Here is a 23,640-nt window from a genome sequence, read left to right as displayed (position 1 = left end):
AGGTTGCGTGTATCGCTGGTAGCATGCTTAAAGTATTTATTACATGTACTAAGAATCGTATGTAATAGAGGAAATATAAAATATCTATTATAATTCTTTATACATGGATATGTTTTTTATAAACTATGATGGATGTTAAATTTTTAAATTTAAAAGGTTAGTATTATCAGAATGAGTAGTTATATAGACGATATAGAATACTCAATATTTTAAATTTATAAAATTCAATACCTTAATTCAAGAATTTATGATGAAATATCCCTTTTTCTTTTCGAATATTACTTATAAGTACTTCTAATGAAGAATATTTTGAGAGTAATTTATGTAAAATGTCGTTACTTTTTCAGTTATATTTTTAATTTCTTAAATTTATTTCAGTATCAAAAGACTGAAACAAAGATTTTTATCAAATTTAAAATATCAAATAATAAGAATGGAAAATATAATAAATACCTACTACCAGTAGTGCACGCAACATGGAACTCATTAAACTACTTCAAATTAATTCTAATTAAAATATCTTTATTGCCTGTTCATGGGAAGTCTTTTAGTATATAAACGTAATAATCGCGCTTTGATTTTTATGAGGAGGAAGAAAAATGGCAAATGAAAGTAAACTAGATGAAACTAACGTTAACTTGATTTGTCGGAAGCTTAATGAAATCCTGGATTACTGGCGTTCAACGAGGTGACTGCCTAATGGAATTAATTGTATGTCGCGACAATAACCCACGAGTTATTTTACTTTCAAATTAGCTTCTGTTTGAGTACAGATTTATTTTTGTTCCTTCGTGAAACGTTTTTCAGGACATCATTAAACACAGATTGTACCACTTCGAACCTTTTCCTGTATTTTAAGCAAAGAGAAACTAAATATACATTCAATAGATACTTTAAAGCTGTTTAAGAATTACACAATATAATCATGAATAATAGATAATGAAACTCAGCGTAACAGTTGAAACTAATTGAGAATAATAAAGCTTTACTTCGTACTTTCCTTCGTTTCAATCTGTTTAATAAGATTTAACAATATTTCATCCCGTGGAGAGAGTCAAACGATTTCTTCTCATTTATTTTGGTCTCTAGAGATTTCTATATCATAAACAATTAATGAATCGTATCTGTTTTTGATTTGTACCATTCATCGCTCATTTGTACGTTTAGGAAGTCCGTGCGCGTTGTTTAAAACGAATTTCGCATGGGCCATGTACAGTTCGCTATTAGAATTGCAATTGAGTTGCAGTAAAACCGTCAGACCAATCGATATTCTGAATAGCATCTATATCGTCTGGATTTTTTTTTGTTTTCTCTTGTAGTGCAAATTTATTAACGTTGTAAATGTCGATTAGAAAGACTGCAGTTGCTCTTTGTAGTCTGTGCGAACAGTTTTCCCGTCTACCTTTTTTTGTGTGAGAAAAAACCAGTTGCAGAGAGTAATGTGACAAATATCGATTTTCTTTTATTTCCTAGCTGTTCTCTATTGCTCAGTTCTTTTAGTCTTTGTACCCCAGTATTCAAATGCTAAAATGCACAGAGTCACTTGTGCTCAAATACGTATGTAGGTAATCTAAAAGTCTCATAATAAATATTAGTTTGTGTTCCAGTGACTAAATGCTAAATGTCTATATAGTATGCACCCTATGTACCACTATTCCCTTGTACCCATCTGTCCAAATTTTTTTAAATATTCAAGTGTCCATGCAATCAACTATCCATATGTCAGCAACTTTATGTATAGCTCATTCAATTTTTGTTCGAAACTATTTCTATTTGAGAAATTTATTAAAATATATCATTCATAGCAATATAAAGCTCCTCAAAATTTTTTGTTAGTAAATCAGTAATTGTTAATATTTTTAGTCGGCTTTATAGATAACATGGCTATTATGTGAACTTACGATCAAAGATTCAAAGATCGAAGTTGATGACTTGAGGCTACGCCATCGCTGACCTTCTTCCAAACTAATTAAAATTCCAAAAGCTTCTCTACTCACCAGCAAAGCAGCCTTTGGTGGAGCGGGCCTTGGCATTTAGAACAGGATTTATGGAGACCAGGCTACATGGACTGAAGCGATTGTTGTTTCGTTTGTCGCCACTGGTGGCTCTGGCGAACATTATGAAATTTCCGTCCTCCCCTCCGGGTGAACACTCGTCCGGGTCATGCTGTTATATTAACAGAAACAGAAAATATTAACTGACCGCGGAATTATTAGTTAGGAACAATACAGTGAAAGCCCTTGCTTCCGACGAAAGAAGGATCTAACTAATCAAGTTCGAAAATACATAACTGACTAATTTGAAGCTTTTTGCTACATCGAATGGCTTCACAGATATTAGGCGAAATATGGTTTCCGCCAACTTTGGAGGCAGTTTTCACCCCCTACTCTACAAATCTGCCAAGTTTCATCAAAATCGAAAATTATCACCTCAGGTTGCTCCCTTGTAAGCAGGTTTCAATCTTTGAATAGTTACACTACCGTGCATAAGTGTTTAGACACTTTCACATTATTGGAGATGCATGAAATACCTACACTTTTTTATTTATACTACCTGATATTAAATGTTAAGCTAGTCTACACTACATATCAGAAAAAAAAGAGAAATGTTATATATGTGTCGTTTTTTGTTTTTTTGAAACATAACTTTGTTTTATAACATGTACAGTGGATCCAGCTTTATTCTCATCGGTATTAATAAACTTTATACAGGGTGCTTTATAATTCATGGTACAAATTGGGTCAGGTAAATTCTATGACTGAAAATAAGACGAAAATTACGGACAACGAAATTGCGTGGGAGGCTTCATTTTCGAGAAAATTAAATTGAAATATCAGTCGAGTATACGCGTACTTAATAAATAACCGATGTCACGGATTTCACTACAGATCTAAAAATCTAATTAAAAGATTATAATCTTGCATATGATGAAACGGTCAAAGTTTTGAACAGTGTCTTTACTGAAAATAATAAATTAAATTCAACGAAAACTAGGCTGATTATTTTATTACCCTTCGTTTAATGTATTCTTTAATCGTAGTCTGATAGTAAACAAGCCTTAACATTGTACTATATATAAAAAACAGTCGTAATAGCAGTCGATAATGAAATCCGCGACATCGATTATTTATTAAGTACGCGTATACTCGACTGATATTTCAATTTAATTTTCTCGAAACAAAGTCTCCCACGCAATTTCGTTATTCTTGATTTGCGACTTATTTCCAGCCATACAGTCTACCTGACCCAATTTGTACCATGACCTAGAAAATACCCTGTATAATCATTTGCCTTGAGATTTGCAGCCAAACTATATTGTCGAATTTTACTTGGTGTATTTTACATATTTCAATAATTTGAAACTGTATGAATATTTATGCACGGTAATGTATATCAGAGGAAGAATCCTTCTTCAATAGATACAATATTCAAGGTACTCTCTGGTAGGGGTGATTTAAATCATAGCGATACACATTAGGGTAGTTCGAGAGTTCTCTGCACTTACAAGGGAAGTTCGGTAAGTGTTAATTGCCGATTTTAATGAAACTTTGTACAATTATTCTATGGTCCTACCTAAGAATTTTGCCGTACAAAGTAGCTGCCCATACGCACCTTTAAGGGAGAAACTACCCCTTTAATCCAAGTCGCCCTTTTCATTTCGGTGCTTATAGCTCAGAAAGTATAAGCGCTATAAAAAAATGTTACATACAAAAGTTTTACTGTTTTTCAACACCTATAAGATGGCTTTAAAAAAATGTTGAAAAAACGAATTGTTTATAAAAATTCAATTTTACCTCCGTTTTTTTTAAAATACTTTCAAAACCATCTTATAGGTCTTGAAAAACAGTAAAACTTTTGTGTGCAACATTTTTTTATAGCGCTTATACTTTGTGAGCTATAAGCACCGAAATGGAAAGGGCGACTTGGATTAAAGGGGTAATTTCTCTCTTGAAGGTGCGTATGAACAGCTACTTTGTGCGGTAAAACTCTTAGGTAGGACCACAGAATAATTGTACAAAGTTTCATTAAAATCGGCGATTAACACTCGCCGAACTTTCCTTGTTAGTGTCATGAGTCGTGAAATATTCAATCTCCTCATTTCCTCCTTCAATTCAGTCAGCGAAAGAAAAATCGACAAAGATGTAGTATCAAATGAAAGCACTCGCTGTCGGGTGTTAGTAGACCACTCCAGAAACTTTCTGTGAGTTCAGTGCGCCGACAACATGCAGCACCGACGCATTTGTGAACTTACAGGGGATCCGAAGTTGTGACCGATCTCGTGTGCGAGGGTGACGTGAGAAACCGTCGGTGGTACGTGCTTGCCGTAGTTGAGGAGGGTGATTATACCGGTGTTCAACGATTTCATGCTACCCCTGTAGTGCTGCAAGACGAAATACCGTTACTTTCGGAGGTAGCGTTTGTTCAAACCGAGATACTTTATTCCTTTTAATGTAATTATGCTCGATTATAATGAACAAAGTTTCATTTGTACCATAGTCACAATGCTCGATACGATTCTTTACTGACCATGAATTATTTACTGAATATTTTCTGTTTGTTTTATCCGTTTAATTCATCATATTATATTAAGGAAAATATTGACACTTCCGTATAACTCTGGCAGAAATTGTAGTTTAATGTAGATGAAATAAAGACTTACCCCATTTTTTTCACAAACACCGCCAGCGTTTTTTAAATCTCCTGTCCATGCTAGCCCCAAAGTACCTTTCTCAAAATCACGATACGTAAACATATACGAAAGGCAAAATGCGTCGTAGTTCTCCTCTGTAACAAATTTGACGTAATTAAAATTGAAGGGAGAGATGAAATTTACTCGGCGAAGTACGTCGATGATAAATAAAAAGAATATTTAATCCTTTTCGGCGGTTTAATTACGTTCCAAGAAGTTCGCTTCCTCCGCTAAGTAGTATAACTCAATAATAGGTCAGCCGTTCAGGCGGAACTATGAATATAATATCAAGAAACTTGCGCCCGTGGTTAGGAGAGGATGATAACTAATTATAGGCATCGCGGGGGCATATGTAACCTTGAAAAGCGTGGAATGAGCGATAAATAAGCTGGACGTACGTAAACAACCTCATTCACTGAAATTTATGCACGGTGTTCATGGAATATTCATTGCTCGTACCCTTTCCTTTTTTGAGCAGCATGAAAAGCTTGTCAGAGGAAAAACAACGAACAAAACGGAAACGAGGCAGGCTGGAACAGACCTTTTTTCATCTTGTTTCATATACTTGGGCCGTGTACCGATCCCCAGCGGGGGAAAAGTTGCCACGCGCTATGAAAGTTCGCAGAAATTAAATTACTGGACATTTCGGACGGTTGATTTATTATTTTTGCCGGATAACATCTAGGACGATGTTCGGTCGCGTCGGTTGGGAATTCAACCACCCCCTACCCCGTCGCCCCCGACCGCTGCCCCTGACGGTGGAAACAGCTAGGTGAAATACTGCGAACGACAATGGGGAAATTAAAAACGAAATTAATTAAAGGGCTGCGAAGAATGGCTATTTGCCTTCGCTGGTTTGCAATTTGCGGCGAAATACGTCGGTCTTGATTGAATTCACCGAGCCGTTAAGAATCAAGCCCCTAGAGATGGAATCTCAGAAGATAGGAATTGGAAGGCAGAGTGAAACAATTAAGAATGTATTAACAAAGAGTTGTTCGCATTCGCTGTCATTCGGGTTCAGAAAAAGTCGGAATCAGACCACAGGTTTCTGTATAATGCACTAGACTTCTGTCTGTGAGGCGTCTCATCCTTTACGTATGAATTTGGTACATAAACTGAAGAACATGCGTCACGAAAAGGGGCAGAAGAACGCAGACTAGAGATTAGACGATTTTTACTCCTTTTGTATTTACACTTCTCCTTAGGACTTATGTTGATTAGTCGATATTTACTCTTCGCGGTGAGTACTACAAGCCCTCAGAGTCTTGAAACCTTTTCTTAAACACTCTGTATAGAAGTTTGTAAATCAGATCGATCGTTACTCTCGTTGCTCTCACTGAAGATGGCATAATCTTGCGAGGATCGATACTGAAAGCTCTGTGAATAAAAGAGCGACGGTCCACCAGGAATACGCTTGCCTTCTTTGCACAATGCTCGCCGCGCGTTTTTGCAATCTGAGTGCCCCGTTCCCTGGCCCTTTTGCGGTCTAAAGAGAGGAGAATGCCGGATGTGTACGTGTTTGCGCTTGTGCACGTCTCAGGAGGCATATTTGGTTACTGGACGCCCCCGGCAAATATGTCAAGCTCTGTTGGTGAGCGCTTTTCTGTTCTTAGCTCGTGAAATGTGAAACGAACCGGTGCATCGGCCACTGTGTTTTAACCTTTTCACGCAGGAACGTCTGTCCCGATTCCAATTCATTCCAAACGAAAACCTCCTCGTTCCTTTTCTGAAAACTCCACTGCATCTTCATCTCAGTTAGCTCTCTCGCGCTGGCTGAGACCTTTCTGTGAAAAAGCGAGATCCTATGCGAAAACACGAGATTATGTTCCCGATGCTCTTTTTACTTACAGAATTGATCGAATTAACTAGAATCAATTTGGAATAATACTATTTTGATTTGATGTACAGTAAAACCTCGATTAATCGAATTTTGATTATCTACATTTACTATTACTCATAGGATTAATTTTATAATTAAAAAAGGATTATAATTATATTTGAGTTGTATTGTAAACCTCGTATATCTAATATAGTGTAAATTCGAAATTAATGATTAATTATGGGTAAGTTAAAAGGAACGCACTGATCGCAAGGTAATTAAAAATTCTCCAGAATTTTTAATCGATAAGCCTGTGTTTTAGGCTGTGTTTAAAATTAAAACTATTTTAATCGACAGCCTCAGACTTCTCGGTCTTTTTGTCACGGCCTTTATTTCCTCCTTATCGGTGCAAAGGCATCAGTCCTTGTTTTTTCTAATTTTGATTTTAAATAAAAAAATAAGAAATTTTCGAATCGGATTATGATAGTACTGGATCGGTGCCAATGAAATGGCTTTGGGGCTTTGTCGGGCATTATCGAGCTTCGCATTTCGGTATTCGATATCCTTCCTAACGAGCTGTTGTACTTATCTCCGTCGATCCAGTTTCCCAGCCAGCGACGAGTCGTCTGCGGAAAAGTAGATTAACAGACAAGCTTTTAGAAAGGAGAAGGAAATTCGTAGAAACATTCCCATGTTATGTTAGAATATAAGGATGTTTTAAAAGGCTACATCGCCACGATATCTGTGAAATGGAACCTTCACGAATCTTCAATATTTTTACAAGCTCTTTGTGAGAAAAGTATATCTCTGGCTGAGTATTTTACTGTGAATAATGCATACTCTAAGATTGAAGAAAATAAAAAAGGCTTACGTGTTTATTTGCTGGCATAGTTCAATCAATAATGCATTAATAAATGAACAAAAAATTATAACGTGTTCATACGCTTTTTCGATAGATCAGTGTTCCGTGACAATTTCGTTTTACACGTGATTTAGCTTTGAATAAAAAATTATGCATCGGATACTGCAAAAACTAGGATTTCAATTTCAAACTCTGAGGCTGTTTTTTATTTTCTATATTGACGATGGTTCTTAGAAAAGTAAATATCTGTCGTATATTTTTCAAAATATTTCCTTATAGTTAGATAGCTGTTTCGTTAGAATTATTCTAGACAAATATAATGCCGCAGTAGTTGGTCTGCTAACACAATGGCAGGGTCATGAATCAGCCAAGTAGAATAAGCGTATCACTAATTGGCCAAATAGAAAGGTCCTTTTATGTTCAACCAAGCAGAACGGAGCACCTGCGATTAAGCACGTAGATTTAACGTAGCTGTCGACAGAATGGGTATATTCTTGAACAGACACGTAACACAGATCAATGTTTGATCAATTTAATGGAACAGATCTAGCGTTCGTCAAATAAGCGGATTAAGTTGCCCTCTGATTATACATTAACTTACAATCACGCTCGCGAACACTTATAACATCGCTCGAAGTGCAAGCCTTTTTTTTACTCTAACCCTGTGAAAATAATTAAGCCAGGATCGTGACTACGCAATCTCGCTTATTAATTACCGCAGCGACTGCAAACGTTCCGACCAAAATTGCGTAATTATCGCAGACAACGTAAACTAAAACGCGCCAGCGACACATACGCATCGATGCACTAGACAGAATTAATACCAACGTTTTAACACGATCGATAACGCGCAACATCAACGAGATAATATTCATAAACACGCTAACGTGATTATCAATCGAATTGATAATGTACCCACAATCGATCGTACTCGATTTTATCGCGGAGGAATATCTGCCGTTAAACGTGCCGCCAGGAACGTTCATCGGTCCACTAAAAGTCGCCTGGATCAAACATTTTCTAACCCCTTTATTGATTCTTCGACAAACAACTCGTTAAGGCGCGGCGATTGTCCTAGTTTCCACTCAGGGGACTTCAGGTTTCTCAATTAAAAGAATCTTTCGAGAAGAAAGGTAGCTTGAGAGACAACATTTTCTCAATATATTCTTTAAGAAAGCGCAGAAATAACACCCCTGCGCAGTCGTTCAAGAGGGCCGGAGACTATAAATCCTGATGATAAATCAAAGGCACGAAAGAAGCTTTGGTTCTGTTCGACGTTTTAAGGAGTGGTTGACCGGGTAAGGAAAAAACCGAGGAAAAGGAAGCTGTGGACGATTAACTGGGAGGTTCCTGCTCGTCCACGTTCAAAGAAAGGGGATTCCTTTTACATACTCGCGCTTCTAATCTGACCTCCTCGCGTGCTTGTTAAGCTGGGTGGGGTACATCAAAGCTACGAGAGAGTATCTAGCACGTGCACTGGAAAGACTGCGAGGATGTGTTTAGTTATTTGATAGGTGGCATTTCATTTTATATAGAAACATCGCGGCAGCACAAACGTTCGGTGTCGCGCATGCTTTATTGGATTTTGCTGTCGTGATTCCATGCGACTCAGACGCGCGCGAGCGCTTTAATTAACGAATGGCTTGTACTGCGTGTATAGGGGCTAATGAGACTCTCTTCGATCGATGTAATGTTGAAAAGGACAAACCATGTCGATGGTGTGAATTGTGGCATGGATGTCAATCAAGGAAGACAGGGAAGACGAAGGGGACAATGTTGGGTGCTGTTTGAAATGAAAGGAATGAAGAATTCTGTGGACCTAAAGCTGGGTCTACAATACATTTTATATAACGATGTTATATAACATTTTGTATAATATTTTATATAACATTCTATATAATTTCGTTACATAACATATTATATAATTTCGTTATATAAGATGTAATGTAGATCCAGCTGAAAGCAAAAGAACCTATGTCACATTTGATAAAGATTCGAGATAAGATTGTAACTAATGAGAAAACTTTACAAAGTGTGCATAGAGTTTTTTGTTCAATATTTTTTTACATGTAGAACGGGACAAACAAAACACTTTCACAAAGAAAGAAGAGGCATCTTTGCCTTGTTTTCGAGTAATTAATCATTGAAAATGCGAACATTTTTATAGGAGAATACAGCCTGAAGGAATTCACGATTTTTAAACTGTTTTCAATTATTTAAAAAGAAAAGTTAATATATGAAATTAATTCGTATTTTGTCACTAACAAATTGCAATAATTCAAATTTCTCAAATATTTGTTATTTTAAGTTTTTTTTAAATGGAATCGTATATTTTTCAATGCACTATATGTTGCATTTCGTTGTTCCTAATTAAAAAGTATGGAATTATTTTCCTGAAAAACCATTAGTTTCAGGGACATATCGAAGATATACAATAGAAATTTTACACTTTCAATAATTAATTTCTCGAAAACAAGACAAAGGTGCTCTTTCCTACTTCGTGAAAGGATTTTGTTTGTGCTCTCCTAAATCACTAAAAACACTGAACAAAAAACTAGATGCACAGTTCCTAAAGTTCCCTTGTGAGATCTCGAGTATAGAATTTCCATTTTTAGAAAGAAAAAAGGGCATTAAAAGAATTTTTTCTTTTAAAAATAAGAGCTCAGAAAAGGCACGAATCCATAAGATAGTATTGAAATCGAAAACTTTCAACTCTAGTAGTTCGAAAACTACAATATGTGATTTAGGTCATCTTATCTTCTAGCTTCAAAATTATCTAGGTAGGGCCGCCTAATTCGAGACGTCGAGATAGGCTTTTCTAAATGAGTCCTTGTAGGGGCAGCTCAGGGGAACGGGATTTTTATGGCATCGCTAGCAGGGTGAATGATACGTAGCCACCGATCGATGTCTATTTGATGGGAAGGGCTGATCCTAGGTGAAAGGCCAAGGAATGAAACGGTTCACTTACCAGAGAACAGTTCCAGAAATTCTTCGACTCCATAAGTCCCGGTGAACCTGTAGCTTGGGTCATTCAGGGCGCCCTCGCCGTGGACTTTCACCCGCTTTATCATGAAACTGATGTTGTCTGGCTGGCCATCTTGATTGAAATCTGGAACAAAGGAGAAAGCTGTTTCAACTTCTGGGAGCAATGAGATATTATCTTGCGGAACTTAACTTTGGTTATTTATATCCTGAGGAAAGGAAATTAATGAGAATGAATGAAGAAATTAGAGCAGAGGAGGACGAAGAAGGCTGGAGATGAGAGACAGAGCTAAGGAAAGGAGAGACGGCGGTATCGAAGAGAGGAATAATAGAGAAGAGGAAGATTGGGAGATTGAAGAATAAAGAGGAGAAATGAGGAGGAAGGTTATAGAAGGTACGGTAGATTAAGGTAAATTAGAGATAAAAGTGGAAGATAGAAGTACAGAAAAAGTGGAAAGGAAATAGCAGAGTTGGGTAGATGAGGGTGAAAGAATGTATGAAGTCATTCTCTAGATAGTTTCATAGATAATGGTTTTTCTCCTACCCCTTAACTGAAAAGAATAGGATTTTTTAAAGTAATTCTAAAATTATCTATGTATATAGCATACTGAAAATAGTCGAAAAGAGTAATAAAATCAGTGTATTAATAATAGAAAAAAACTATTCATTCTTCACAAAATAAAATTTTGTTAAAAAACGACTTACGAAATAGACATAAATGAAGTGTTAGCTAAATGTTTGTAATTAATTTGAGACTACGTCTTAAACAAATAAATTAAAATAATTATAAATAGGTAATTATATTTACTTTTTTGATTGTGTTACAAGAAACAATATTGTAATTTTCGCTGAAAGTGTTAATTCCAAATCAGGACAAACTTGTAAACACAGTTTTCGTCAATGAAAAGCCCACTATAGTATAAAGGAGAATAATGCATTTCTGTATCAGACATTATGTTTAAAAATAGCTTCAATTTTAACGAACTAATAATTAGACTGTTAACCATAAAGGCCTCAGGTTCTGGAAATTGAAATCGGTTTGATCACAGAGTACAGTACAGCGTGTGCGTCGATGCTGCGAAATTCCTAGGATTTGAGAGAAGCTACTTGCTGGAGGTAACCGATAGCTGATAACGAAAATCACTGGAGCTTCGGAAGAGTAATTTTCGGGTTCCCCCAGTGATCAACGTATTCCCGAACGATCCGCCCGTCGCGTGGTGGGAAGCATTTAATCAAAAACCTTCTCCGGCGGAATATCAATCGAAATGGGAAAAACGGCCTCATGACACGCGATCGTGATCTCCTTCTACGGACGAATTTATGCTGAACGTTGCTGATCTCGTGACTTTTCGAAGCGTAAAAAGAATCTATGCCCCGCGCAGATCCCTTCGCCCTGACTTTATTAGGTAGTAACTTTTTAAGACGTACAGGGAACGTTCTAACGAAAATGGAGTTCACGTTTACTGCACTGTGCTCCAGGTATTACCCAGTAACAATCACACTGAATCAAAATTGTCTAACTTTCGTGATTACCTATTAAGATCGACGGGTGGTAGTCTCACAGAGTAGATTCGCGTGAGATTTGTTCCCGCGAGTGGCGCGGTTCGAGACACATTCGAAGTCGGCCCATTTACGCAGTCACCGTGCGCAAACATCATCGCACGCCATGTTGCATCATATCCCGCTTGTAATATACATATGCTGCTGGTAATTAGCGCAAAGTCCATTGTGCCTAAGTTTGATGTTACATTAATCAGCTTTAGTGCTTCGATGACTTGGTGCCGACTTCCGCGGTGGAAACGTTGGGGCGTTGGATTCAACCTCACCTGGGGAGCTTCTTGGACCGTTAAATAATGCATACAGAACGGCCGGAAACGGTTGAAGTGTAAGGAAACGTAGGGAGTTTAGGATAGATACATGGATGGGTCGCTGAAGATTCATGCTCGTGCTTGCAAGTTGTGTTGTGATATGATTTAGAACTTCCGATCGATTAAGCGGTTTTAATTAGTAATTAATAATTCAACGCCGTGAGTCTTTGTAAAGTCAGAAGATCGCGATGACTTGTGGATAGTTGAAAGAGATAAGCGGAGAAATATATTTGGGAGCTCTTTTTATAAAATTATTTAGAAGTTGTTAAAATAATATTTAATGTTTAGACATTATTGAAATAAAGTTGTTAGATCGATAAAGAGTAGCCAGATTAACTTTTAAATACTTATGTTAGATTATTTTAACAGGCAGTTGTTTTCTGAAATAATCATATGAATTCTGATTTGCAATTCTACGTGTAGAATATTATTTGGAAAAGCGATAAATTTATTTTAATATGATGCAAGAGTATAATATGTGTGTAATAATTATATCATATTATAAGTACATGATTTCTGTACACTCGGAATCAGAAAGTTGTTAAACAGAGTTTTTTAATCAGAAAAGTAGTGTTTTCAAACACCTATCGTTATGTTTCAAACAGATAATTCAAATGAAAATTTTGAAATGATTTATTTAGTCTCATGAAACTTCGTAAGTGCTTTTTTCAAGTCACATTTCAAATAAAAGTAATAAAGACATTCAAATCACTCTTTCAAATATGAGCTTTTATACCCCATTCAAAATATAATACTTTCTTTCGAAGTCTGCAAATAGAATATAGTTATCAATTCCGAAAACATATGGACTTTAATAGACAGACGAATAGGAAGATTATTAATTATTCAAGAAGTAGGTTTCTTACTTACTGAACGAGCAGAAGTGCACCATTACTGTTTGAATAAGTAACATTAGGATAATTAAAACTGATAGGTAAGTGAAATGAGATTATTATATTTTTGTCAATTAGAGTGAAGTCAGTTTTAATCTAGCTGTAGATTCTCCCAGCTTCTCTCTAGATCTAACATATCACGCAATTGAATTCTAAGTGAAATGGGACATTCCCTGATCAGACCTTCATATTACATCTTAAAATTCATTTTAACAGAAGATCCACTTGCATGCACAACGTTATCGAAAACTTACTCAATGCTCAAATTTACGTACACAGTATATCTCTGGGTGCAAGACAAACAGATTTAAGTTACATGTATTTATGTTCAAGATATTGGCGTTTCAAGTTTTCAATTTCAATATTGTCTTATGAACTTGTATCTTCTTGAACCCTTATTTTTAATTGAAAACGTTCTTTTAATGCTCCTTCTTCTCTCTAAAAATATAAATTCTGTATTTGAGATCTCAATTAAGGCCTACGCTCGAATTTTTTGAAAACGTGACATAGGTCGTTTTGCCTTACAGCCATAGATGTTATTAAACAATTAAAAACATTATCACATCTATCGTAGTCGCCGTTTCACGTGCCGATGTCGTGAAACGTAACACGCCAAACAAATAGAGGGGTAACGCCTCGCGTGACAGCTGTCTCGGATACGCCGCTTGGAAATAAAGTTTTTTTTACGTGAGCCTAGGCGATAAAGATCACAAACGTGGCGGTCAACGTTCCACGTGTAATGACTAACGTCTGAACCACCGGCTTCTCCGATATCACCGACGAGATAGCATTATCGCAGCCATTTTTTCCTCCCCTCCGAGCTGCAATAAGAAAAGAGCGCAATTTCGTGCACGAAGAGAGTGGCCTTCCGCGAGCGAAAATGTATTATTGCCATGATAGTCGCATTTGCGGTTACACCATTTTCGCTGAGTTCATCGCGCCGCCTCGGCCCCGAGTCGCAGTCAGCGATGTTTCATCACCGACGTGCTGTTACTCTCCCTCTCGCTCGAATTCACGAGAACGATGGAACCGTGTATAGGGGAGACTGAGGTCAAAAGTAACATGTTAAATAATTCGAGATCTGTCGCTGGTTTTATTGCAAATTTTAGATATATGGTGCAAGATTACGATTGAAATACATATATCCATGTCCTAACAGTATACATACGCACAATAGAGTAGTATAGTGAATAAGACTTGGCACACACGAGCGATATTTTAACGCACGATCTTTATTATTTATTTGTTTTTATTGTTTGTAATTGCAACGAAATCCTGTGCCGAAAGTAAGTACTTTTTTTCTTTGTAATCTTTAATTTAACCTTTCTGAATGCAATACTGATTGTTAGTTAGGTCTTTTAAGTATCTGGTTAGTGAAAATTTATAATCTATGTTTCAGAGCATGGTCGGGGACGATTGTAATATCAATGCCTCGATATGTTAAAAAATGGTAAAACGAAAAATAGGTATAGTGCATAAAGTGCAAGGATATATTATAATAGAACGCCATCGTGGTATTTTTGAGATAACACACAGGGTGTTCCAAAACTGATGATACAAGAGGAAAGGGGGTGAGTCTATATTAAGAAATAAGATGAAAATGTAGAATAAAAATTTGTGATATCTCGCTTCATTTTCGAGAAAATTAACTTTGAACTTTGACCGAGTACAAGTGTACCAAACTACAGTATTAGGCGTTTGAGGGGTAAAAGGAGGAAGGGGAATACTTCTAGCGTACCGTAGAGACAGTCAGTGGTCAGACCGAAAGTGTTCCTTACCCCGTGTACCCTACAAGCACGCAAAAGTGTACTTCTGTACACTTGCGTCTGACCATAAATCAGACTCAATCTTCTCGAAAATGAGGCACTACATCAAACAAGTTTATTCTATATTTTCGATTTATTTTTTCATGTAGAATTAACTCCTTTCCGCTGGTACCATCAGTTGTGGGACACCCTCTATAAGTAGGGTGATGATGCTTGATCAATAGTCAAAGGCCAAATGCTATCTTAGTCTCACCCCTGGACGTCTTACCCTAAAGGCAGGAGGCCACCCGAATGAAATTCAGAGGTCTAGTCTACCTTATCACTCTTGTTTAAAAGAGCAGTACGGTTTATCGTATATTCCTTACAGCCCGACGAACGACTACAGCATTCATGCCACACACATAAGTTATTAAGAGTGCAAGCACATTATTGTCACGTCACGTGAAATTATGTTGCATATTATAGCAAATTTGTTTCATATTATAGCAAAATAAACCTAAAACAAGGGAAGATCCTCGGCTCACACTATGGATTTGCTATAGTATGTAACGTGAAATCATGCCATATATTATAGCAAATCCATAGTGTGAGCCGAGGTGCTTCTCTTGTTTTAGACCTTTTTTGGTATAATATGAAACAAATTTGCTCTAATATGTAACGCGACAGCAATGTCTCCGTACCCTAAGAGCCGCCTATACAAAAAAAAAATATGTGTTCCTGTCTGTAAAACCCAAGATGACCCCGATTTCGCCATGAAAACAATTTTCGAAACTTTTTTACTGATATCTATTATACACTCCATACTCTGCAACTTTTGTTGCAAACATTTTTCTGTCAGATGACTGCAAATGGGTGAAAAATCGTGTCTCCCATTAAAGGTAACACCCAGTACACTAAAAATTATACTCAGCCTTACCCTATCAGCGATTTCCATGCTCATGTGCTCTCCTCATAAGAAACATCCTAAGTACAGCCCTGCAGATAACACTCGCCTGCGTTCCTTACCGATTAAACTCTTCCATTTGACAGAACTGCGGCGAAACAATCAGCGAACATAATGTTGCAACGCGGAGGGACGTGAGCCTTAATCGCAGCAATTCCGGCTCTCTCGTCAGACAAGAGCGTTTAGCTGGCGGACGGCTTGTACATATCGCGATGGGAAGAGAGTTAATGCCGTCTAATCCAGGGACAAAGGGAGACACGTTCGGCTCGGAATTTCCGTGGGGTGGTCGATCGGTCATACCAAACGCTCGCGTGTGGAGACGGCCGATAATCGCGCGACCATCGTCCCGAAAGCTCGACGCTTCCCACCGACGTTGTATATTCCCCCAGTGGCTCGAGGAAGGGCTCGTGGAAGAGGAGAGGGGACAGGAGCGTCGCCGGAAAAGCGGTTTTATCCGCGAGATCGCACGACGGAAGAGATAGGGAATTCTAAGTAATGCACTGGCCTGGTCTGCGTGTACGCGGCGGTCACGCTACGTTAAACACGTCTCAGTCACGAGACACAAATATTTGCTGGTTGTTACGGCAGGTGGTGCGCCGTTTAAAGCTCTTCTGCCTGTACGAGGCGGAATCGAGCTCGGCGAGTCGCTCTTACTTAATATTCCTCGGCGGACCTGGCCAAATGAAATTTTCTGGAACGCTTTCCTCTGATTCTCGGAGGTCCCCCACTGCGCGGCGGAAAGGACTATCGGTGGGCCTAGCTTGTGAATCAGGGTTACGATGGCGGGGAGGACGACACGAAACAGGGGTTGGTAGAGCTGTTGGGAATTTTTGTGTCTGAGAGTTGAAATACGATATTTTTGATGGAGGTTTGGAAAGAAATGGGAAATGAAAAGCGTTTTTGAGAAATGGTTACGTAGAAATTGATACGGATTTGTTTTTATTGAGGGAGGTAATTTTAATTTGATAGGTGCGGATTGTGTAGAGGCTGTATTCGTATATTTTCTTAACTAAAAATGAACAGTGCTTGAAGCAAAGGATGAGTACGAGTCGAAAATTGTGGGTAACAGAAACATTTTTACATTTTGTATCATTAATGCAAAATGAAATTATTGTGAGGGGATAGTTTATTCTATTCCAACATTTCGGTGTTACTTTCTAAACGCTATTAACGACTTCAAAATTTGAAAGCGTAGAAATTTCTAAATATGAACAGTTGAGGATTTTAAATCTTGTTAATTTAACTAAAAAATTGGGCAATTATAGAAATTAAAATTTTCATCCCTGGAGCATACACGATAAGGTACATGACATTTTTGTCAAATATTGGGTTCTCATTGTGATTGCTTATCGCATTATGCAATATGTTTATCTCACTTTATTATATCTATCACTTTCTGTATTTTAGTAAAATTCGACTGAACACGCTTGTACGAGTATATACTACATACCCAATTTACCCTCACTGTACTCATGTATAAAAGATAAAATCTTCAGCGACGTATCGCACGCCATGTCAAAGTTTATTACATCTCGAATAATTGCTCTATGCTATATATCACCACTTGTCCCTTGAATAGCTAGGGACTAAATGCCATAGATCGCAATACACACACACATATATACACCAGTTTGACGACAGCACTAGGGAGAGTACTAGAATGTAAAGTACAAATGCAGTCAAAACACATGGCGTGTTCAGGTTCGATATATTTTCCCTAAGCAAGAGTGAAAGAACACGTTTGTTTAAATAAGTAGACGAGAGCCGTCTGTGCTCAAACAAATATGTCATTAGATAATGTTGACGAGGTAGATCGATATTACTCTTGGTCACACAAGGAGGTCCGCATCGTTTCTGTTCAGACGACTACAAGGTAAATGTCCCAATACTTGGACCGAGATTTAACCTGAGTATTTTGTATATATATTATGCAAATGACGAGTAAAGAATAATTTTTTCTGTATTTTGCATTGATATTACTATGCAACCATCCTTTAGATCTATAATAATATATCATTTTGGCAAAAAACCTGTTTTTAAAGTATATACAGAGTGTCTTAGATTGAAATCGACAAACTTTGCCAATATGTTTGGGAGGACATTCTGAGCAAAAAATGGGACATTCCCTTATACATTTCTATTCTCTAAAAAGTTATATAACTTTGTTATGTAACACGTAATGTAGACCCACCTTTAGAATTTAAACTCAAAATTGAGTAAAATTAGCATTAGTGTTCAGGTATCGAGACATTTGCCTTACAACTTTCATTTCAAATAGAATAAAAGTTCTTTATCCTCGTTCCCGCGGAAATGAAGTAATATCTACATTGGACTCCCCCGTACGATTCCCTTTCATTGAAAGTTTAGAGACGAAGTGTGTGTAACGGGCGCAATAAAGTTTCGCGGAATCAATCGGTCAACGTCAGACATAGAAACTGACATTAATCGGTCGCAGAGGAGAAAGGAACCGCAGTAAGACTCGGGAACATTCATTTCCCCCGATCGTCGTTGGCAGAAAGTTAGTTTAACTGGAAGGTCCGGGGAAAGTTTTAATTGGTTCGCGAAGTTATTACAGCGGAATGAGACGGAAGACGCGCACTTGTTAGCCCGCGAGGAAACATTGCCGATTTCTCTGCCGGGAAATCGAAAGAGTTTTCGTCAATACTCTGGCTGTCGTTCCTTTCATAGAGTCTTCTCAGAATGATTTATCGACACTAGGGCGAAGGCTACGCTTTGGTAAAAGTGTTATCAGCAAATAGTTCACTTACCCGTGTACCTATAAATAGAGTTGACACGCTGCACGTGGCGAGTCATCACCTCGATGCAGGCCTCCTCAGACTTGTAATGGTTGAAGAACGTGTGATCTGCTTGCAAATATAGCATGCAAGTCGTCTTCTTCGGATCCACCGAGGTTCGCTTTCGAAGCACCCTGGAATACCTCGCCCTGTACAACCTGGACAGCAAAAATCATTCATCACGTATATTGAGGAAGTCACTCACAGAGAGTGTTCTACGTATTTTATCAACTGTGAACATACAGGGTGTTGGAACATTTTTAAAGCGTAGGTTCTACATAGTAGTATGCAATATAAAACAGCGTATAATTAAAAACACACGAACTTTTTTTATTATCTTCGCGTCTAGAATCTAGCTGCCAAAAATGTCCCACATGTTTGGAAATACCTTCTATAGTGTCAATGTTTATATACCCAAATTTAACATTTTATTTCCATATATGCATTTCGCTTCTAATGCATTTTGTCTGATATCGTACGATTGCAAATTTTAATTTCCTCCACTTCAGATACGCACTTTGCGAATACTGTTTCATCCTCCCACTCGCTGTCAGAAATTAAATTTTTAAATTTAATCCATAAAGCTCTAGATATAAAATAACAAGGTTTCGACATCAAAGCTGTGCGAAAAATCATGAATTCATATTTTCGTTGATTTTCGTGCTCCAAAAAATGTCGTGCTTTTTATTAGGGTTGTCGCCTCGATTGGTATAATATTAACAGCCAATCTTCGAAAATGGAGACTTCCAGCAAAGCATGTTATTATTTTATTTTTAAAATCACTATGATATTACTTATTATAGAAATATGATATACTATACAATGGATTTAACTACAGATGGAATTCTAGACATCAAAATAAGACGAAAATCGAGAAAGCAATGCTTATAATAGCCACTAATGCAAATGAGCATCCGTCTCATATGCTTGTGTTGGGATTCTGTGACACTTGACCCAGACAGTAGCTATGATAATTACTGCTCATCATAGCCTGACCCTTGTCACGACTTTCAAGCAGATTTCACTAACTTTTAAACGTTCATAATTTACAAACGAAGGTTTAATCGCAACTTCGCTATTCCTCATTTTTTAAAATTTGACGTTTAGAATCACCCTTTAAATTTTTCTCCACCCGTAGCCAAACACCTTGTATATTAAAAATTGTTACTAGAAAAAATTTCAAAATCAGGCGAAGAGAATAACTTGTGGTAGGGAAAGTGATAAAACATGTATCTCGGAGAATCTGTTAGACTCCATGTCGGCAGTTAATGGTTAAGGATAACCAGCAATGGTTAAACTGGATCAGCTATAATGGTGTTTGCTCTGTATTTTTAACGTTTCCATCGCTATGCGCGGGTACCGTGTTAGATGATCCACCGTTTTCCCAGCGGAAATAGGTGTGCTCTTTAAATGGAGGCGCTGGCAAACATTCCAGTGAGCCAGGAGGAGACGATAAGTAACCGTTGCGCTTTCCCTTCCAACTTTGAGAGCTATTTGCAGACTTCGCTATTGACAGGCTGCTATATTTTATTGACGTGTTCAACGAGAGAAGGTGAAGGAAACGGAAGTGGGAAGGTTCAAGTGCGTGAAAGCGAAAGGGGAACAGGAGAGTAATATAGGTACGATATTTTTGAATTTATGGCAGATGAAGAAGCGGGTTCGCAAAGGGACGAGTGGTTAGTGGTTGTGCTGGGGCAGGCAATTAGAACAAGAGGTTAAGGGTCTAGGTGTGTAGAACGACATAATAATTCAGGAGCTAAGTAGAACAAGAGCGTAAAGGGTCACATGAGTAGATCGACACAATAATTCATTCGACGAGAGGAACAAGGGCCCAGTACGCTGAGCAAGGAGAAACAGACTGCAATTACACCGACAAGGAGAATAAAATCATGACTACGTGGACAAGTAGAATAGATCGTCATTGTTCAAGAAAGTGAGACACGATGGTTGACAATATTGTTACTATAATTATTAATTAGCAAACATGGAATCGTGAGTTTATTATTGAGTTATATAATAGTAAAATTAATAATAAAATTGTTCGTGAGCGTTTGAAGTTTTCAGAAATTTTATCTAGGGATGTATTTTCTTCGTGATCTTTTACTATACTTAAATAGATGCATATCATAGAAGAATACAGGGTAATACAGAATTACATATCGATCCATCAAGAGATGGTATAATGTAATGGAAGAATAACGTTCATTTAAGGCTTGATGCAGACGAACGATATCTTGACGGACGATTTCGTTGCTATTACATGTTTTTCTTTGTTTTCTCAATTAGAAACAAGGAAGACGGACATACAACCGCAACAGGATCGTGCATCAAAATATCGCTCGTGTACATCGGCCCTAATAAACATATTTCAGATTATGTTTCATTTTTCTTCGTTACGTTTTAACGACATAGGAGTTGGACAGCTAAAAAGAGTAATCCGTCATGCACAAACCGCTTGAAAGACACTCAAATTGCGTGCTGCTTGATGAACAGACCATACTATACATATAAACACAAATTTAAATAATAAGCAGCGAGATCAAGTATACTATTCACAACATTTTGAAATTTTCAAACTTAAAAATGAAACAAGAACTGTCATGTGACTCACAAATTTGTTCACGACAGATTACTAAATTATTATGCTAAAATTCTAAGAGCATTTTATTTTTTGTATCAAAATTAATATAACTCGATAATAGTTAAATGTAAAAACTACAAAAATGATGGAGATAAAAGAAAAGCTACTTCTCATTTCTCACTACAGTACTTCCGACTTGGACAGAATACGGTAATAAGGACACAGCTCTACTTTTTTATACATATGCATATGTGTCGCTAAGTATGAAAATGGTCAGCCCCCGAAATAGATCTCACATATTACGAAATACTCTGTATATGTGGATCAATCTGTAAGTCATTGTGCATTTATTATATTAAAATATGTTTCCCCCATCGCTCGATATTATTTTTTCTTTGATCCTTCCTAACCCTGAGTCACCCTATACTGTTCCAATCGTAATGTGCATCATACAGGGCTGAAATACGTGTCGGGAAATGGCCACAATCTCACCTGTCGAGCAGCTCCAAATTGTGCGAACTCGCCATGGGGTTCTTCTTTCTGGCGTCCTTCGGATAGAAGCCTGGCTTGGCGCGGGAGTTCCCCTCGCTCTGGTGTTGATATAACTGCCGCATTGTGTCCCCGAGATATCCACTCCATGTCCTGTTCGTCCTGCAAACGATTTTTCTGTCGGTAAGCGTTCGGAAAACTACAGCGCGCCCAGTGAATCCCTCACGCTGAATTGATCAGCTCCGCTGGTCCGCGGATAAACGAGAGAAATTGTCGGTGGTACGGGCGTAAGAGATAAGGGTGACATATGTCGAATAATACGTAACAGCCTGAGAGCCAATTTACTCTGGGGGATCGTTTCCGCGAGCCTTTCCTCCAGATCGCTGGCGCTTACTTCAAGAGAAGCGTGACTGCATCGAGAATAGTGGATTCGCGCGATTCCATTAACTGCTTTTTTATACCGTTCCGTACCGCTGTTTTTACGAGTCTTTTATACACCGACGCAATTTCCTTTTTATAGGCTCCCAGGCGTGTTCGTTTAATTTCTGCCTCGTGCGTGACACGGTTTCGAAAATTCATTGGCTGCAACTGAAATGGTCGGCCCGAAGGAGCTGCGTCTTCACTGTTTCATTAGGTTCGATATGAAGCACGGTAAAGCCTTCTTGAGAGAATAAAGTAGACGATTCGAGACGACGAAGGGAACGACGAACGGGAGTACACTCAGCTCTGATGGAAGTGTCATTGAAATTGTTCGAAAAAAATCTTCAACTTGAGGGCGGCTGTAGTTCTATTCTAGAAGAAGTTGAGTCTCTGTGATAACAATTTATTGTACTTTTAATCTATAAGTAAAATGTATCTATCGTTAATAATAATGTTTATGTAATATTTTGTTATCAAGAGCCAACTATAATAAATGAAAAATATGATTGAAGTTTGAATAACTAGTAAAATGTAATTTGAATAAATTATATTTAAACTGTTGGGAAGTTGAAAATCAATAACAATTTTTCTTAATAAATGCTATTCATTATTTTCCTTCCATGCTTGCAATTTTACACGTTTGTCATTATTATACATATTATGTATGTTAGGCACTTTCAAATACGAAATCTAGACAAAAAGCTTCCGTATCTCTCTAGTAGCCAGAAGTAATTGGAATTTCCTCTTCTCTATCTCTCTTGAACGACAATTATCATTAATCGATGTTCAACACTGTTTCAAATTAGCCTCTACCCTCAAATTGTGTTGCTCTAATTGTGGTTGCGCTCCTTCGCCCATCTCCCGCGAAAATCATCGGTTTCCCTTGTACAATCCCTTTTGTATCTTCGATTCTCCTACTAATTCTGTTAACTTTGGTTAATTAATAGTGTGCCACTCATTATGGGTTCATCCTACACAGGACGTTTTAGAGATACATGGCAATACTTCAAGAGCTAAATCTACACGCTAAAATAAGCAAAAAATGTTATATGAACATGTCCTACATACCTTACCTTAGATTTTCACCTTTGGGGCCATTTAAAATTTTATTGAGTATTTAATGCAAGTGAATAACGTGCACGAACTGTAACAAAGGATACAAAATGAATTTGAAATCACTCGAGGAACACCTGATATTTTTTAGCCAGTGCGAAACTCGATGCTAATTGTAAGATCAGCAGTAGCGTGTGTTCAGCTACGTGGTGAACATTTCGAACGTTTTCTTTAATCATTCATAACTCGAGTAATAAGGTATATTGGATATATGTTTATTTTTTGCTCCTTTCAGCATGTAAATTCAGTTTCTGAAGTATTGAAATGTATTTCTCAAACACCCTGTATATAGTAGTCTGCTCTTTAAACTTTAACTGACTAGATATAGGAATTTTAAAATGGAAATTTGTATCATCCCCTCCATATCAAGTAGCTGTCTAGTGTCATCTGAAATTTCATTGAACAGGATCGATGCATGC

The 23,640-nt window shown here is 37.5% G+C and overlaps 1 protein-coding gene and 1 long non-coding RNA gene across 2 annotated transcripts in view; one reads left to right on the top strand and one right to left on the bottom strand.

Annotated features, from left to right (window-relative positions):
* The window catches only part of LOC143189089 (uncharacterized), a 48,296-nt gene extending 25,654 nt beyond the window's left edge, over window positions 1–22,642 (top strand). The window contains exon 3 of the long non-coding RNA XR_013003611.1: window positions 22,209–22,642. This is a non-coding gene — a long non-coding RNA (uncharacterized LOC143189089). The remainder of the gene's footprint in view (window positions 1–22,208) is intronic.
* The window catches only part of LOC143189083 (disintegrin and metalloproteinase domain-containing protein 10), a 173,091-nt gene that overhangs the window by 23,952 nt on the left and 125,499 nt on the right, over window positions 1–23,640 (bottom strand). Inside the window, exons 5-10 of the mRNA XM_076393728.1 lie at window positions 21,692–21,850; window positions 18,592–18,776; window positions 10,340–10,480; window positions 4,661–4,785; window positions 4,253–4,381; window positions 1,998–2,166 (exon numbers count right to left, since the gene is read on the bottom strand). Of these exons, the coding sequence (XP_076249843.1) occupies window positions 1,998–2,166; window positions 4,253–4,381; window positions 4,661–4,785; window positions 10,340–10,480; window positions 18,592–18,776; window positions 21,692–21,850 (908 nt within the window). The remainder of the gene's footprint in view (window positions 1–1,997; window positions 2,167–4,252; window positions 4,382–4,660; window positions 4,786–10,339; window positions 10,481–18,591; window positions 18,777–21,691; window positions 21,851–23,640) is intronic.

This window comes from Calliopsis andreniformis, chromosome 3, assembly GCF_051401765.1.
Source record: "Calliopsis andreniformis isolate RMS-2024a chromosome 3, iyCalAndr_principal, whole genome shotgun sequence".
NCBI lineage: Eukaryota > Metazoa > Arthropoda > Insecta > Hymenoptera > Andrenidae > Calliopsis > Calliopsis andreniformis.
Note: the sequence above shows the minus strand (reverse complement) of the source record. Positions and strands in the feature narration are given on the sequence as shown.